The following is an 18,121-nucleotide window of genomic DNA, read 5'->3' on the forward strand; positions in this document are numbered from 1 at the left end:
AAATGTACCAATAAAAAGTGCCCTTGAGCAGATCACAACAAATCCTTCCTCAATGTTAGTCTATTAGTCTTTGACCGTTATTGCAGAAGTGTCATTATTACAAGTCTTGTGTCTTCAGAGAGTTTAAGTAAAAGACATGAAAAAAAGGTAAAAAAAGAGACATGAAACAGATGTTTTCCAAATCCCGTGAGGACTTTAACAACGTTCCGCATTTACACTTTTAGAATAGACAAAAAAAAGTTTCCCAGCAAGCCGCACTACATTCAGTCTGCAATGTTTAATTCCATTAGAAGAATCCATCATGGTTTCCTAACACAGTTCCTTTGGTGAACAACATAGAAATAAGTCGAGCTAAGATTTTCCACGGCTGCTGCTGCTGCTCTACTGAAACGTTTTTATAAAACAGTCAGAATCTTTTTCACAAACATTTTCAGCATCTATAAAATGAAAAGAAGGCAGACTGAAAAGCACCGAAGAAACAAAGTGGCCAATATAATGATGGACAAAACCCCCAAAATCAAGCGTTACAAGATTACAAGTCTCAAACTACACAAGCAAAACTAGTCTTTACTGCTCTTCTATTAACTTGTTCTGGAAATCGAGACAGAAAATAACTTGATTATCAACAACAGCGATAACAGTCCATGACACAGCATGTAGAGTGTATAATGGCGTCATCAGAGACAGTTATGGTTTGATACATTTAAGGTAATAAAAAGTCAATCACACGGGCGTGATCCAAGAAAGAGAAACCACTCAAGTGTTGATCCATGTAAACAAAGTAACTTTACAGATCACAGAGAAATGATTACATCTACTTCTAATAAATAAATACGTTGTGATGAACGCTGATGGCAGCAGCAGACGAGAGAAGTGCTTCAAAAAGACGAGCGTGATCAGCATTGTTACCCTATTTTCAGCCAAAATCCCACCGACCTTTTGAATGATTTAGTACCCTCATTTTTTCCATTGGCAGCGAACCAGGGTCATAACTGCAAGATTTAATTTTAGCAGAAGGCCGACACACCGTTTCCAAGATTTAAAGGCTCTACAGCGAAGCGTTTAACAAGGTACAATATCAGCCCTAAGAATAACGCATCTGATGGAGGAGGAATTGATCTGCATGAGGTAAAATTTAATTTAGAAGTTTAGGTAAATGTGTTTTGTGTTGTTGGTCCAAGAAATAAAGAAAATATTTGCACTGGTAAGTTCTCAAGAAAAGCTGAAACATTTGTTTTTAGCCAAGGCAAAAGAACGCAAATAGTGCCAGCAGTCTATTATTTCTCAAACCTGTTTTTCTGGTGCTTAAACATGCACATAAACATAAAAGAAATACATATTGGGGTGCCTTCATGAATGTCCTGTAGGTCTAATGAATGTACCCTTGATTGAAACTGTACAGTAAATTCATTATTTTTAATTAGTAGAGTAGAAACGTCAACAACGCCCCTATGACCGGCCTCAACATCTTGTTTTTTATTACCAAGCTACAGGAATCTATGTCTGCGCAAACAGCCAGTCAGCCACTCAGCAGCTCTTCACTCAGAGTTGTTCATTTCAGAAAAGAGAATTGAATAACATTAATTCATGTTCGGAGCTTAAAGATCCTAATAACCCAGACTACTCTGTACCTTACTCCAGCACAGAATATTTGGAGCAGTGGCTACAAGGTCAGGAGAAAATAAAAACTGTTATATTTTAGTTGGTTCAGTCAGATGTAATCCTAGATTCCCAAAAAGAAAAAACATGGATATAACCGATAAGAAAGATTGTTTTACAGCACCGTGAACTGAGGAACAACTATGAAAAAGGATAATAAAAAAACTCTGGATGAAACTCCAACTAAAAGCTCTACTTAAGTTTCCTACAGATTAAATGATCCCAGAAAAACCTTAGAGTGGTTAATTATCTGGCTGCAGTGATGTGAGAAGATACGGTGTCGTTCAAGCTAAAAAGAAAAAACACAATGCATCTGGGGCTGTGTTGTCGACAGTGGAGCTGGTGCACTGAGGAGAATAATGGGTGGAGTATGTAAGATGACCTCAAAAGCCTTCAGTGAAACCTCAAACTATCAGAGAGACGCCTGGGTGTTAAACACGGAGCGAGTTTCCAGCAGGACGGTGACCCTGGAAAACACGAAAACTAAATCTGGTCTGGGAGCATCTGAAAACCAAAACATACTGATTAATTTAGTGTTGGCTGTGGAAAAAGAACAACACATTATCTGCCTCTGGTCAACGATTTAATCAGCAAGAACGACTGAATAAAACATTAACTCTTGTTGTGTCATTCGGTTAACAAAAATAAAGGCTGTAATTTCATGTGCGCTTTAGTTCCTACAAAAACAAAACAGACAAAAAACACATTAAATTAACAAGAGGCCATGTTTCTGAGATTTGGTTTGTCACAGAATACATGACCCTCACAACTGTAATGATGTTCAGATGGACATGGTTTAAAATGGCAGAAGTTGGATAGAACGATTCCCTTGTGAGTCATTTCAAGTCAACATAAGCACAACAAGCACATTATCCTCACAAATATTTCATAGTTTAATAAACAGACATTTGATAAACAATGTTTAATATTGAGAAAACTGCTAGTAATGGTAAAATCTCATAGTATAATCTAATGTACGACTTTACTGTAGGAGCAGTATGTATTTACTGGTAATGTGCTTATGATGACTCACAATGCACTTGAAAAATAAGAAGTTTGCAATCTTGTTTGCAAATAATTATTTCCCATAGCTGCCATTTAATTCTGCCCAGGAGAGCTTCTCTTCCATCATTTTAGTGCAAATTCAAAGGTCTGTGACAGACTCAGGATTTGGATATTAAGGCCATAATTTAGAAACGTACAAATATGCAACAATAAACACAAAACTGTTCCAGATTTAGATAGTCTAACTGATGGACTTTTTGTTGAATAGAAGATCAAAACCGTGGATGCAAGAGGCCTGAAGGTTATGCAAGACAACTGCTCTTCATCAAGACACTTGATTGTCTAAGTGGACTCACAATTATTTCATACATTTCACATTAAATTACAACCATGCGTATATACATATATAAAACAAATATTACATAAGTCAATGGTTGCGCTACAGGAAGATAACAGGATGTCACCAGGGAAGAATTTAAAAAGGCCGTTAGGAGCTTTACTGGCAGACAGTTGGCCTCGTATCACAGCAAACATGATGGGAATGCTGAATTTGAAACTGTCGACTGGCCTTAATAAATCTTTCACATCAAGTTTTTAAAACACAACAGGAACTGAAAGACCCGTTAGGCACATGTTAGAAGATGCTGACTGGCAGAAGGCCTGAACACATTCATCCCTTAGGCCTGTCGTAATCAGAGATTGTGCATAATTGGTAACTGCTGCACAAAGTTATCTTTTGTATTATGTGTAACATAGCATAAAAGAAAGCATGAATGATGCAAAAATCTGAATTTGTTTTTGACTTGTGCACTTTATGCCTCGGTGTTTTAATCAATCAAACTTTCAGATTCTGAGCCTCTGTTGTGCTTTTGATACATAGAAAAGGTTTTCTTTTTGTTCTTCCCTTCATACGTTCGATCCAATCCTCTCGTTTTGGGTCTTGATTGCCAATGAGACAAATAGTTCTGTGCAGCAGTTTCAGTGGAAGAGTTGTAATCAGGGTCAGTGTGCTGTGGTTCTTTCCTTTGATCCCTGACACATCCAGTCGACAGTTGGTGATCAAGCTTCATGCGAGCGGCTGACCATCACTCACTTTTTACATCTTTTCTCTTTCTACAAGTGTAACACATTAGACTGACCCCATCAGGTACAGCAAAGCTAAATTTGCAGGCAACTTTTAAAAGCTACACAGTATCATTCGTATAGATATTCTTGCAATGAGTTTGAGTGGGACTTTTATCAGAAGCTGTGTGGCCACAAAGAGTCTTCATCTGCATCAATTGTGTGAGGTCAGCTTGGTGTGTCAGAGCCCTTGGGCAGGCAGCAGCCAAAATGTAGGCCACAGCACACTGTCTGTGTGAGAGAATCTGGGGTGGGTATATATTGTGGAGCACATTACTTTCGGTCCATCTGTCTCTGCAACGCTGTGACGCCCCCCAACCCTGGCCTTCCCTTCCCCATCCCAGACTAAAGGTTCACTGTCTTGCACTAACCCAGGTTTAATCTGCCTTTAAGCTGGTCTGAGCAGCTCTCTCCCCCTCTGGCTCTCTGTCCTCCTCCTGAAGGCTGGCCTGCAGCTTAATACAGATGCTAGTGTCACCGCTCCGCAGGGCCTGAAAGAAGAGGTCTGTGTGTTCCTTCAGCCGGTCTAGGTCGTTCTGGGTGTGTCGGCTCTGCCTGAGGAGCTCCTTGGTACGAAGAGTAATGTCGAGCAGGCCAGATTTGTTTAGAATGTTGTAGGTGTTGCAGAAGCGCTTCCTCTTTGTATCAGCATCATTGTCACTTAGGTCACTTTCTTCCAGCATAATGTTCTCCTGGGCGTCCACCCGTGGAAAAGGGAGTGTCTGTTTTTTGGAATCTGTGGTCTGAGTGATCGAAAGGGAGGTGGTAAACTCTGATTGGCTGATGGCTGAGGAAGGCCTCTCCCTGGCAGGACTACTGTTGGCGCTGGATTCTGATGTAGGGAAAGAAAGTCGGTTCTGGAGACGGGAAGACACGGTGCTACGGACACCAGGAAGACTGGTAATGATCGAGTCAGAGCTACTAACACTACCACACACACTTCTTGGCTGTTTTTCTCTTTGACAGTGTTCACGGTGGTTGGAGGTCAGACTGTTACCTCTCTTTGAATCCGTTGAGGAGGAAGAGGAATAAGAAGAAGAGGAGGAGGAGGAGGAAGGTGAAGACAAGGACGCAGTTCCTCTCCCTGAGGAAGAGGATTTGTCTCCGGGATGTGGTGCAATCTTGGGGTAGGATTTCAGGATTGGAAGATACTTCTTAGGGCGTTTGTGTCTGGAGGTGGTCTCTTTAGAGGCAGGGGAAGCTTGATGAGAGACCACAGGCTGGAGGAACACTACCTGAGGTTGCTGGACCACGGGCTGAACCACCTCCACAGCGGGACTAAAGCCCCAAGGCTTTAGAGCAGGAGGGTTGTTTTCAGGCTGTAAAGGCAACACAGTCAAAATTTAAAGCTTTCAAAACACATTCACATTCCGAAACCAGCAATTATAAACTTTTACTCTATCCAGTAGCAAGAATTCCAACCATTTCCTGTTGATAATCTAAGTAACAGCTCCAGAACCACAATCAAATCCAACATATACGACAAATTAACACTAAACCACATTACACAATCACCAAATAAAGTTTTGCTTTCATCTCTCTGTGTGGGCACTGAATTCACTTTTGCAAACCAGTGTCAGTATGCCTTTCTGATTTCATTATTGTCATAAAAACTGAATCTAATTGAGCCCTATGTACTTTTATATCTGTGTTGTTCAGCTAGTTGTCTTGAATCTTGTCTTTTTTAGTAACACATTCCTGGCAGCTGTGGGTGGATTGTGTAGCCACACATTCAAGTTAAACAAAGGCACCCTAACCAAAACTTCCCTGCTGTAAACAGCCAGATGGTAAAAGATTGAGGGTTGAAACTCTGGGCAGAAACAAAGCTAACTCATCCACACATAACATTAAACTCTCAGTGTTTATCTTTTAAGATTGATGTTTTGTTTTGTACCGGTTTCAGGAGGACATTGTTCATGATGATCATGCGAGAGAGGTTGGAGTAGGAGCCTCCTAGCACAGCCACCCGAGAGCCAGACGCCTGTGGTCCCTGCTGCACAACAGGGCGGGGCGAATCCTCAGAGTCTGTGGTGTCCATAGTGCTCATATGCTCTGAGCTTGCATCTATAGACAAGGAAGTAAATTAACTGGGGTTAATTTGAGTGACACCTTAAAAGGAAAGCACATGTGGCAAGAGAAAGTTCACACCTGAGAATCCAGAGTCCCTCTCCGAATCAGCACGGGAGCCTCCGGACTTCATGATGCGCGGTCTGCTCGCTGCCCTCGAGTGACTTTCTGCCTTCCTCTTGGTGCTCATCTCCTTTGTTGTAGTTGTTCACGACGACGTCCTTGGCTCGAAAAGCTCTCACAAAAACCACACCAGCCGATCAAAGGCTAAATTTGGGAATAAAAGAAGATTAATGAGACAGCTGTTTCATCTCGGTTACAAAATATGGGGCTTTGTACTGATACATAAACACTGGAAGGTGTTGACTGACTTATTAAGTTAGGTCTGGGAAGCACATGTATATCCTAATGTATCAATGTCAACTTTATTTATGTTGCACATTTAAAACAACTTGGTTGACCAAAGTGCTTTACAAAGTAAAAGGTACAACAAGAAAACAGCCATACGCAATATATCAAACACTAATGACAATAAAATAAACACTGCTGGGAGAACAACATTCTCAATTCGAAAAGAAGGCCAAAGAGAAGAGAGGTGTCCTTAACAATGATTTGAAGCGTGCGTGCGGGGGGGCAGATCTAATATGGAGTGGTAAGCTGTTCCACAAATTTGGGGGGCGGCTACTGCAAAGGCTCGATCTACTTTGGTTACGAGCCTAGGCAAATCCAGGAGCAGCTGGGGGGCTGACCACAGCTCTCTAGGTAGAGTGTGAACATGTAGGAGTTCGACTACGTAATGTGGTTCCAGTCCATTAAGAGATTTAAAAATACATTTCAAATTGATCCTGTAACAAACAGGAAGCCAGTGGAGGGAGTGCAACACAGGTGTCATATGGTCCCTCTTTCTATGTCCTGTCAAGCTCAGTTAAATGCAATCCACACTTATACCTAGCCGGCTGTAGCATAACCAGCAGGAGACCCTTGATGTGGTTTTGGTGAGACTACACAGTATAAGAGTTTTGGGCCTTTTTGGTGTTGCACTTTGTAGACGGTGCCTACGGACTCGCCTCACAGCTGTACACAGAGACCAATGTTGTGTCTCCAGCTCGGCTCGTCTTGATGAAAATCGTCTTGAAGCCCGTTGTCTACCTTACTACGATGGGAAAGACGCGTTGTTTGTGTTTTTAAAAAACGTTTCACTTATGACTTATTGAACCGGGAAGTTCGAATCTGTGAACACGTCTCTAACTTTATGGAACTACAGAAGACACACGCCACCTCCTGGTGTGACTGTGGGCTTCATTTCTGACTTTACAACACAGTTCCGGTTGAACTTAGTGGACAAGCTCATCCTGCTAATATCAACCAGCTGAATATACAGTATCATTTTTCAAACAAACAAACAGCATTTATTTTACGCTGCACTACTTTTGTACGATCGTAATATTTTGACACTGACAACAAAAGCTGTAGCAAACCCGGATGTTGAAGCTTTGTATTGTGTTAGGAAGTTAGCAAAATGGACCATGTACTTTTTGCTCTGCTACATTTCGGGGAATATTTTGGAGATGCTACATTGTGACATAGCTAATTCTAACTCAAAAATAATGCAAACAATATGGACGTATAGTTAGCATTAGCACTTTGGTTAGCAGCGTTTGAATGCAAAGTAGCGTCACACAGAGGGAACCGAACCAGCAGGAGACACATCATAAACATGACAGGAAACACCTACATTGAAGTGAGCGCTGTTCCAACGACGCCGTGCTCAACAACCGAGGGGGTGTTAGCTTGTAGCCGGGGTCGAGGTGCTGCCTGCGTCCCGTCGACGCGTGTTCTTTTGGAGCTGGAACTCTGTGTTCCACGGTACTATACACGAGACACGCCGCCGCCCCTCCCCTGTCTGCGCGGTCAAGTGCGGGCGCACGGCGGCTTCGGTCGCTGACGGCTGCGGTTTGATCGTCCTCCGATGGCGTCAACACGTTCAACAAGCTTCACCTCCAGCTCCGGCGCGGCGGTAGAAGCGCTGTTCCGGGGCAGCGTGTTCCTCACAGCCGCCCGCCGTATTTGGAAGTCAGGGGCGTGGCTTAGTCTGGAGTAGCGCAGTCGTCACGCAGTCGGTCCGCTCCGCCCGCTGGATTCCGCGGCCTGTGATTGGCCGGCGGGCGGAGCCGCTGAAAAACGTGACCGCCGCCTGAACGTGCGGCAGCGTGAGGACATCGTGTTCACGGAGCAGCGCGTGTGTTTGCTTTGCTGTACAACACACACACCACCGACACACACCGCCGACACACACCGCCGGGGAACCCTGTGACGACAGGGTTCGAGCGCGATGTTCCGGGTTACATAACAGCCCGCTCGGCCCCACGGCCACCCTGAGCTGAGGAGGCAGTAAATAATAACAGTCAGGTCACAACGTGCTCACGTGCAGGTACGCAGACTGCGGTCAGGAGGAGGTGGGACGTGAATACAAGCCCAGAGAGACACCGTGACTGCTGAGGTTTCATGGTTATAAAGGTCCAGTGTGTGTAACATTTAGGTGAAAGGATTTGAATATGAAATAATCCTAGTGTTTTCCCCAAGCGTGTTTCATCTAAATTGTACGAATTGTTGTTTTCTTTGCCCTAGAATGGGCCCTTTATGTTTAAATTTCAAATGTTTCTTGAAGAAATTGTACTTTCTTGATTCTTGTTGTTCTGGGTTTGTACCCTCATGGTTGAATGCACTTATTGTAAGTCGCTTTGGATAAAAGCGTCAGCTACATGTAATGTAAATACTTGAGAGGGTCCTCTGTACGGAGGCCGCCATGTTTTTTACAGTAGTTCAAACTGGGAACTTTTGAGTTTTTATGACAAATGAGGGCTATGACAGGTTCTCTTTCATTTTGGGAAGGGGAGTTGAGGGGTATTCAGCTGCAACATGCAACTTCACCACTAGATGTCACTAAATTCCACACACTGAACCTTTAACGTCAATAATAAAGTTGTGAGGTGAAAAGGATCCAATACAATTGAAAACTGGCGACCACTTCTTAAAACGTAGCACATGAGCAGTATGGAGGCATTATATGCTTTTTCCGTTGTTTTTTTACATTTCAAGAAGTGGTCACCAGTTACTCCAATTGTATTGATTTGGCTGCAATGCTGTTTACCCCTGAAAAAAGTGTTTTGTGAAATTAAACACTTCACCCACCCCTCCATTGGCCTAGTGGTGAGTAGACAATGAGTGTATTTTCATTTTTAGGTGAATTATCCCTTGTAGCCTGATCATTTCAAAATACCATATTTTCAGGGTTTTCTCTTGAGTCTCACCTCATCTCTATCACCTCACAAGGCTGTGGGTGCAATACCAATCAATGGATAACAGTTACTCCTTGTGCTCTGTTGACAATGTGCTTACTACACAGCCCTGCCAGAAAGAGCGACCTCACACTCAATGTGGCCTCACATGTTACAGACCTTAATGGTCCGAAAATGCAAATGTAGATAACACAGAAACTCCTTATGTGTTTGAAGTGTGTTTTATTTTCTCAGTTTATCACGATCCCTGTTGAGACAAGAGTGGATTCATTGATCAGAACACACTTCTACAAAAATAGGACGCTACATATACATGGTCTCATATATGACTTGTGACTGTAAAAGCTCAAACAAAAGCAGCCACATTTTAAAAATCAAATATTGACATTGATTTCGGTCCATGTAAAATCAGCAGTCAGAGCCAAATGAGTGTAGATATACTGTTATTAAGCAAAAAGTAGAAAACAAAGTCATGACGTAAAGACAGGTGTTAAGATTCAATTCACAGATGTGCTTCAGATCGCCATGTTAAAGTCCGTCCTCCCAATGAAACTTTTGACAGAGGTGTGAATCAGTTGTTCTGAGGAAACTGGCACCTGGAAAGTCAACAATAAACAAGCAGGGACATTCAGCAGGAGAGCATTTGAGTAATTAAAATTTTATAACAACATTTCTTAATTCGCTACAGTTTCATGTAGCTTGATCATTGCTGCCCTTGAGGGTTGTGGCCATTCAACGAGAAACAAGAACATGACAAAAGCACAAACCTGACACTGAGAACAAACTGGAAACTGATTATTAATGATAACATTTTCATTATGTGTTCTTAGTTAGACATTAAGAGGCAATCTGAATGGCTTGTTTTAAAAAAATTTTGAGAGATACTTGTTTCATGGCTTGTAGCAAAGATAAAAATACACCTCAGTCATTTCCCCCCATTCTGGATTCAGTAGTTCTCTACAGGTAATATTACACACAGTTCCAACATGCATGTGGCATTGAAGAGACCCATGTGCTAAAAAAAGAAGTCTCAGCAGTACCAAGTGATCTTTTTGACACCTACGAATGCATTACAGAAAAGGTCAACAGGGCACAGGCTCAGGGGCCCGTGGGGGTCAGGGGTCACTCGAGGATAGAGCATGTGTGTGAAGTGGTATTTCTCAGTGAAAAAGCAAAATGTCCTCCTGAAAACCCCAAATAAAAGCTTAAATATTCAATCTCAAGTCATCACAAGAGGAACTCTGTTGTAGTTAAATGGTCACAGTGCAATGGTGCATCGCCGCACCGTCCACAGTTCTGTGTTTACTGTCTGGCTCTTTCCTATCAACGGTGAAATGTAGACACCAACACCACAAGACCGCCATCACAACAACTTCTAAAGAGCCTGTATGTGCCTCAGGTTACATGTAGGAAGTTAAACTCCACTTTAGTTTTTGTTGAGTACTCCTCTCATTGAATTTTGTCTAGAAATTAAAAACCGTGTGGTCCGTTGACTGCTAAACACAAGGTGGAGGGGTAATGAGATAATAAGCGTGTAGCACAAACTATGTGTTAGGAGCAGGAGTCGAGGCGAGGCACGGTGCGGCTGTTTAACCAGACGGCTTCCAGAGCAACACGGCCACACAGGCTCTTCAATGATAACACACTTTTAACAGACTTTAACCTAAAGCAACCTTTACCCAGAATGACTCCGCAACAGGACACGGTGAAACCTGATCGTCACCGCTCCAAGCAGTTGACCTAGTTGTCTCCAGATAGATCACATCTCCTTCAAATAATCCATTGTTGCTCGATCCCCAAGGAGGAAAAGATTATGTGCTCCAATGACTGAGTTGATAATAGGGTTCCTTAACGAATGGTTAAAGAATAGGACCTTATTTTTCAAATCTGTCTCAAAACAATACTTACATGCTCACATTGAAAGACTATTTAATTACACAGTGCCTGTAAATAGGTATTTTCATGGTGTGGTTACAAAGTTATGGGAAACAAAACTCCTCGTCTGTGCAAAAATGCATTGTGTATCCAGAGACAATGTTTCTGTGCTGAGTTGTGGTGAAGGGATCACAACACAAAGGAGAGATTTCTTAATAATAGGGCTAACCAGTCATATTATTATACTGTCAAAAAAATGCTTTTATCGCATGATGGCCGTGACTTTTATTATTTGTATCTTTATTATTATTATTTCTTTACTCTGATCTTTTGTGAATTCTATATTTTATTCTATTATTATTATTTTATTGTTGTAGAGCACTTTGTTACTTGTATTGAAAATTGCTATTCAAACAAAGTTATTATTATTATTATTATTATTATTATTATAATTATTACATAGATTTTTCTAACTGAGGCATTCAAATGAATTTTTTTGTCCCACATGTCCCTCATCACTTAGACTGGAATTGCATCAGCGTCTGTCCACACTAAGGCGATTATATTTGCAAACATCTCTTATTCTGTCGGTTTCACCCCCTTTGTCCAGATAAAAACAGTTTTTCTCACCGTAAAATTGAGTTTTTCCAAAAACGCGTTAATCTTAAAAATGTCAGCTTTGTGTTTCCACACAGGGGAAGTGAAGAAGGGTCTTTTTGCGGCCATTGTGGACAGGAGGGATGATGACACTGACCAAAAACCATTTCAACATCCGTATGGGAATATGAGTGATGATGTAAGATCGACTTGAGAAAAGTCAACCTTTGGATTTCGGATGACACAGCTTCAATGCAGAATGATAAGAATTGATTCAACAGACTGCAGTGAATGAGGTTTTATGACCCAGAAATCCCATAATGCAAATGGAGGCATTGTTTATGATGTTTACCTCAGAGACTGTATATAAAGATGATCGTCATGACTGCTCCCTAAAGGTGAAGCCAAGGCGTCCCAGTTTCCACGTAATGGCTGGCTGCAGTATGAGTCATAAACCCTCCTCCATGTTAGCAGATGGGACATTGACAAGTACAAGTCAAATACAATTTTCTCAAAGATGGTTTCTGTTATTTTACGTTGTTCTTATCACAGCGATGTTTGTTCAAATGTGCGTAACTCGGCAGCTTTCGTATCCAGGATTCTCTGGTTTCGTTTGTGTAAGGAAGTGGAGACATGTCCTTTATCTTTATCCACAGTCTAAGATTTAACCGAGCAGTTAAATCAAAACCCTTCAACTCCCACACCTCAAGTTTGTAACACAGATTTTTCTGTTGTAGACATATCAACAGGGTTATTTTCAGAGTATTTACACAGCTTCCCCTTAAAACCACAAGAGACGTTCAAAAACTGTTTTCACAGACTAAGTAGTACTTACTTACTCACTGACAAGTAAACTGAGCTTCATGTGTGGCCTTATCAGTATTTATTTTGGGCGTCACGTCTTTTTCAAGCTTATCTTCACTGTACAATAATTCAATATTGGTTACACAACAATTTGAGAGGGAGAAAGAAAGGAAAGAGATTATTACAGAGAGATTACCTCTGACACATGCTGCTTTTGACCTTTTCCAAATACCAAACTCACTGCACATATAACTCTTGGTTCTGTCTGCAGAATGAAGACAGAACAGTTTGAGCGAAAAAAGTAAAGAAAGTTTTTACTGTGGATGTAGCTGCAGTTAGAGTTTGGTCAGATTGAATTTTGAGGCCAGAGCAGAGCACTGCTGTTGTTGAAGTCACTCCAGTAAATAGATTTAATGTAAATTTGATTATATACACAGTGTTTGCAAGACTGTACTTGGCTTGTCTGCCTGATACAGTCAAGAATTTCACATAAACACACATAAGCAAATTGATGGGATTTATTTTAATCACTTATCTTAAAATGTCTTCCTCGTTTTAGTCGTTTTTTTCTGATTATGTGGATATATTTTTTCTAAGACTGAATTTGTACACATTCAGTCCTTGGTGTGAACTCTCAGCAGCCTTGGATTACTGTGCTACACACACTCTGTGGCCTCAGACAGAAGCACAAGCTCATCTTAAGTGGTCGGTGGATTACAGGCATGCCAGAGAGAAGAGCAGCACAGCAGACAACATATTGTTATATTTTTTAATCTCATCTGTCCTTGGTCGCCTGACAGAGTGAGGGGGCAGGGGGTTTCACATTATGAAACTGTGTGTGAGCGCCACAGGGGAGCAATCCATCTCTTACTTGCCACAGCCGGTCTCTGTCTTCTTGAGTTTCCTCCGCCGAGGTTTACTCCTGAAGGACTCCTGGCTGCTGCTGTGGTGGAAGAGCCGATTGCAATGAGGATAATCATGTGTTCACGTCTGACAAATAAAATGTTCATCTACCGACCTTGTATAGTTTAGAAGTTTCTGACGGGCTCTAAAAACAAGGAGAGAAAACAGAAACAACTGAGTCATATAGATCTCAATTTGCATGTGATGTTTTTTTAAATAATTGGGAGACTGGGGACCGTTACAACAGGGGACAAACAAGTTAGAGTGATGTCACTCATACTAGGTAGGCCTATGCTACACATAAACTCAGTATTAATGAATAAACAAATAATACAATACTATCATTGTAGCCATAACCAAAAATATATTTCTTTAGTTTACGGTGCTTATTGAGACCAATAACAAAAGTTAAACACTGTATTTCTAATGTGTTTATTAGAAATACAGTAACCCAGATGTGTGTTGCAGCTGTTCAAAGGGTTGGGGTCAGTTGGCAGATGTAAGTTGAATATAGAAAGGTTTGGTTGTTCAGTAACTGAGAGAAATGCAAAAAGTGTTGCAACCATCCCCACTCTCCTCCGATTGCTAATTTACCTGCAGTCACATTTCTGATGCTCCACAAATGTCAGCTCCACGTGGTCGCTGGATATCATCGGAGCAATTCTTATCATCTGAGAACCATAGGAAAGGAAAAACTGAACTAAGGACCGCATATTTTATGTAAACAGGAAGATCTCCCTTTATGTGTTTCAAGATCTTTCTCCACCTGCACAGTGATGTTGCGTTCGAGGGTGGGATGACACTCCAGGTATTCGTCCCGACAGCAACCAGAGCATCGCCATAGTGACACACAAGCAGGCATGTAGATGTAGCCAACGACTCCAGGGAACTCCTGCTCCACATCCACCAGCTGCTCCATAGGGTGACACATGCTCTTCGCCATCACCTCCTCGAACATCATCCCTAGAGTGCCAGATGAGTATTAAGCCTTTCCATCATTTGCAACAGGAAGGGAAAGTCTGTTCAGAACATTTACCTCTGGGGGCCTTATTGTCTGGCGGAGGTGGAATCTGCAAAAATACATAGAAAAATAAAACGATTTGAAATCTGCAAAAGATACATAGAAAATGAATCCAAAATTATCTTAAATCTGCAAAAAATATATAGATAAATATATAAAAATAGATTTAAATCTGCAAAAAAAAATTCTCTCAAATTGGCAAAATACATAGAAAAATACATTCAATTTAAATTTACATCTGCAAAAATAAGAAAATTTGATTTTAAATTTGCAAAAATACATGGAAAAATAAGACAAATATTATTAAAATCTGCAAAATTACATTGAAAAATTATAATTAATTGACTTTAAATCTGCAAAAATACGTAGAAAAAGAAGAATTAAAAAATATATATTAATTTAGTCAAAGCAATACAATCAACGCCAGATGAGGCTGCAGTGATAAAGAACCTGCAGGAAACTGACACAGTGAGTGGTTACAACAACAGTTGCAGAGTGCCATCTTGTGGTAGAGAAAAGATACTGCACACACATCATATGATCCAGTGAAAGCAGTGGTGCAGCATGGTGTGAGGGGTGTTACTTCTGAGCTGCTGTTTGCAGATCAGCACAAAAAAAGAAAAATGCAGTAAAATGAGACAGCCGACCACAAAAAGCACGTTGCTTTCTCAACACTGGAAGGGTCAGTATTACAAGAAGAAAATAAAAACCTTCAAAGAATGCAAAGAATAACAGCAAACAATAGCTGATGCCTCCTCTCGTGGGAGTTCTACACACAATAAACACAGTTTAACACAAAGGCAGCTCTGAAGTTAGTCGTAACACAGAATGAACTTTGTTAGATTCTCACAACCCAGCCTCCAAACTCGCAACGTTCCCGTTTTTTTAAACAACAAATTGAGCAGAAATTGATGTTGATCTTGGCTCTCTCTCCCTCTCTCTCTCCTCTCTCTCTCTCTCTCCTCTCTCTTTTTCTTCTATCTCTTTTTGACTCCTCAACTCTCTCCTGTCTTCCTCTCAGTCTAGAAACTGTGGTGGAAACTTTCTAATTCCTAGGTTGGACAAAATGTATTTATTCTGGGATTTTTGTGAGTTCCACTATACTTCATGAGCATAAAACTGGCAGACACATCAACAATGGTGTGATGTGGAAATCCTTTCATGTCGGACATTACAAGCTCCATAACATTGTGTTCAAACTGATTGTTGGTTTGCTCAAGTGAACAAATACTGACAATTGTTGTCTCTTCTATTATTCTTCTTTTGTTCCTCCGATGTTGTAACTTACATGGAAATCCAAGACTTAGTTTTCTGATACAATGCTTCAGTCATAGGTTGGACCACAGGATTAAATGTGGGATAGTCATGTTTATTTCCATGCAGCTCTACTGTAGTTCTGCCAAATACAACACAAGCCCAGAGTCCTTCAACGTGATGCATCATCCGACAACAGGAGCAGATGTGATGTGAAGTTGGATATGATCAGCTTCATAACAATAACATTTCTGTGTCTATGACTGATTATTGGTTTGATAAAAATGAATGTGGAAAACTGATGTCTCTTCTCTCATTTTTCTTTTGTTCCTCCGACGTTGTAACTTACAGGAAGCTTCCAAAGGGAATGAAAGACATGAGATAGATATTTTTCCTACCTTAAGTTTCCTTTGTCATTCTCTTCCAAATGTTGGATGCATTATATCACATATGTTTATCTGATCATCTTGGATTTTAGTTTTTTGTGAAATGTATAACTTTCATTAAAGAGTGGCTGCAGGGGCACAGCAAGCTGGACTCAGACCAGGATCCGAGTTCAGTGCGTGGTGATATTTGAGCTGTCATGCTTATATATTCCCAGTCTTTGTGCTTCTCTGTAAAGAACAAGTGCAGATTTCAATCCATGATCTGTTGCTGTGACTCAAATCTCCATAAAAAACCGTGTGGATCTATAAGAGGCCTTCTGGACTGCACCATGCATGAGAAACATCTAACGTTCTTCCACACTCATACATATTAGAACCACCTTTACAGTGTGCGCCTCCACACACCACAATGCATGGTCGCTGAGCAGTCGGCTTCCCGCTGAGTGATACGGCCTGACTGCGTCTGTCTCGCCAAAGGGTCGGATCCCGTTATACAGTCAGAGGAAGCACCTGTGCACGAACCAGAGAACCAGATGTGGACCTTTACACCCTCCTCACATCTAAGGAAACAAGACCTGGAGCCACACAGTCTCCAAACCACCACCGCTGTCTCGTGTGAGGGAGGAAATCAATCATCTGAAATGATCACTTTGTGAAATTCAAAACTCACTGAGGTCTGATATAGAGTAGATGCATGAATACTAATACGCAGAGCTGGTCAACATGAGGTCTGCACCCTCTGTTATTTACTTATAGACAGTTACTGCCTCACATGCTTTGTTGCTTTATAATAGTTTAAGTGCACAAAAAACCTGATGTTTGAGGTTAGAAGGCTGAACATACAGTTCACTTGTACATTTCTGTATCTGGATCAGTCACATGCATCACTGTAAACATGCAGATTGTCAAACCACTGAATTTAGATGGAATGTATAGGGTGGAGCGCAGCCAATCAGAGACCGAGACAGGAGCCCTGACGGGACTCCTCTTAAGTTCTGTGCTTCATGTGAACAAACTAATAGGAGTCACATTTGTAGAAAAGAAGAGACATCTATTAATTTTAAAAACAGACAAACATATAACATATTATCAAATAAATACAATTTTAAAATATGTGTAAATATTTAAACATTAAATGGAAAATGTGTTTCCTCAAACACAATAAAGAAACACTCTATGCAAACATTACAAGTAAGGGGCAGGCTATGTGCTGGTGTTTGTTGAATTACCTGTGCATGTACCGTCAGCTGAACCAGGAGAACCAGAACAAGATGCGAGACTCCGGGGGAAATAAACTGCATCATCCTGGCTGGATGGAGAAGTGACCTCCTGTCTGGTCCGGTCAGTCAGAAAGAAGTGAAAGAGTGGGAAAAAGAGGAGGGAGAGAGAGAGAGAGAGAGAGAGAGAGAGAGAGAGAGAGAGAGAGAGAGAGAGAGAGAGAGAGAGAGAGAGACATAGGATATGCGCGCCGCTCCGCTGTGCGCAAGAGCCGAGCTGGGATGAAACAGCGCGCACACACATACAAGTTAATCAATATGAAACAATGGGAATATGAATTCAATAGAAGTTATGATGAAAACTCCCATAATCTGTCACGCACACACATATTTCTGTCCACGTGGGTTTACGGTTTGGACATAAACAGATAATCATCTACCGATATAGATCGATAGTAATCAATAACCATCATAAGAGCCTGTACTTTATTACACATTATATACCTGGTGGTGATGGAAACTTAAAGGCAAACACGTGACTGGAACGTTGTAACTTTGTAATGTATTCAATTCTTCACTCTGGGTGTTTTAATGAAGTTTAGCCTTACTGTGGTTTCATGTGTAAACTATGTGATGACATATTGCGTCATAATCATAATCAGTTTACCAGGAGTCTGTTGGTATCTGTTCATTTTCACAATAACCAAATCTACTGGCCAACAGTTTAAACCTGATTTGGCTTTTGATTAAATTTAAATTGTTTCCACCAGTAAAAGCCCATTCTATTATAGCCCATTCATTAAGAAACAGGACAGCCAACATCAAGTCTGTCTTTTGTCTGCGTTGGAGTGTTGTCATGAGGCAGTGTGCACTCAAATGACCTGAGCAAGCACATTCACACAAAGTGCCGTA

The 18,121-nt window shown here is 41.2% G+C and overlaps 2 protein-coding genes across 5 annotated transcripts; both read right to left on the bottom strand.

Annotated features, from left to right (window-relative positions):
- Positions 1-2,225: 2,225 nt before the first annotated feature.
- cipcb (CLOCK-interacting pacemaker b) lies at positions 2,226-7,931 on the bottom strand. Its single transcript, XM_035144228.2, has 4 exons — positions 7,589-7,931; positions 5,935-6,120; positions 5,681-5,850; positions 2,226-5,105 (listed from the first exon to the last, which is right to left on the bottom strand). Exons 2-4 carry the CDS (start codon positions 6,041-6,043, stop codon positions 4,164-4,166), a joined length of 1,221 nt encoding a protein of 406 aa, XP_035000119.2. The 5' UTR covers positions 6,044-6,120; positions 7,589-7,931; the 3' UTR covers positions 2,226-4,163.
- A 1,429-nt stretch (positions 7,932-9,360) lies between these two features.
- pgfa (placental growth factor a) lies at positions 9,361-17,353 on the bottom strand. Of its 4 annotated transcripts, none has more exons than XM_035144788.1 (7): positions 17,222-17,353; positions 14,368-14,401; positions 14,098-14,294; positions 13,926-14,002; positions 13,447-13,476; positions 13,300-13,368; positions 9,361-9,399 (listed from the first exon to the last, which is right to left on the bottom strand). In XM_035144788.1, exons 1-7 carry the CDS (start codon positions 17,294-17,296, stop codon positions 9,375-9,377), a joined length of 507 nt encoding a protein of 168 aa, XP_035000679.1. In that variant the 5' UTR covers positions 17,297-17,353; the 3' UTR covers positions 9,361-9,374. The 4 variants fall into 4 exon arrangements, with proteins under 4 accessions (XP_035000679.1, XP_035000677.1, XP_035000678.1 ...); XM_035144786.1 differs by having other exon boundaries at positions 13,300-13,371; XM_035144787.1 differs by lacking the exon at positions 9,361-9,399 and adding an exon at positions 9,579-9,748.
- Positions 17,354-18,121: the final 768 nt, after the last annotated feature.

This window comes from Hippoglossus stenolepis, chromosome 20, assembly GCF_022539355.2.
Source record: "Hippoglossus stenolepis isolate QCI-W04-F060 chromosome 20, HSTE1.2, whole genome shotgun sequence".
In the NCBI taxonomy this organism is placed as follows: Eukaryota; Metazoa; Chordata; class Actinopteri; order Pleuronectiformes; family Pleuronectidae; genus Hippoglossus; species Hippoglossus stenolepis.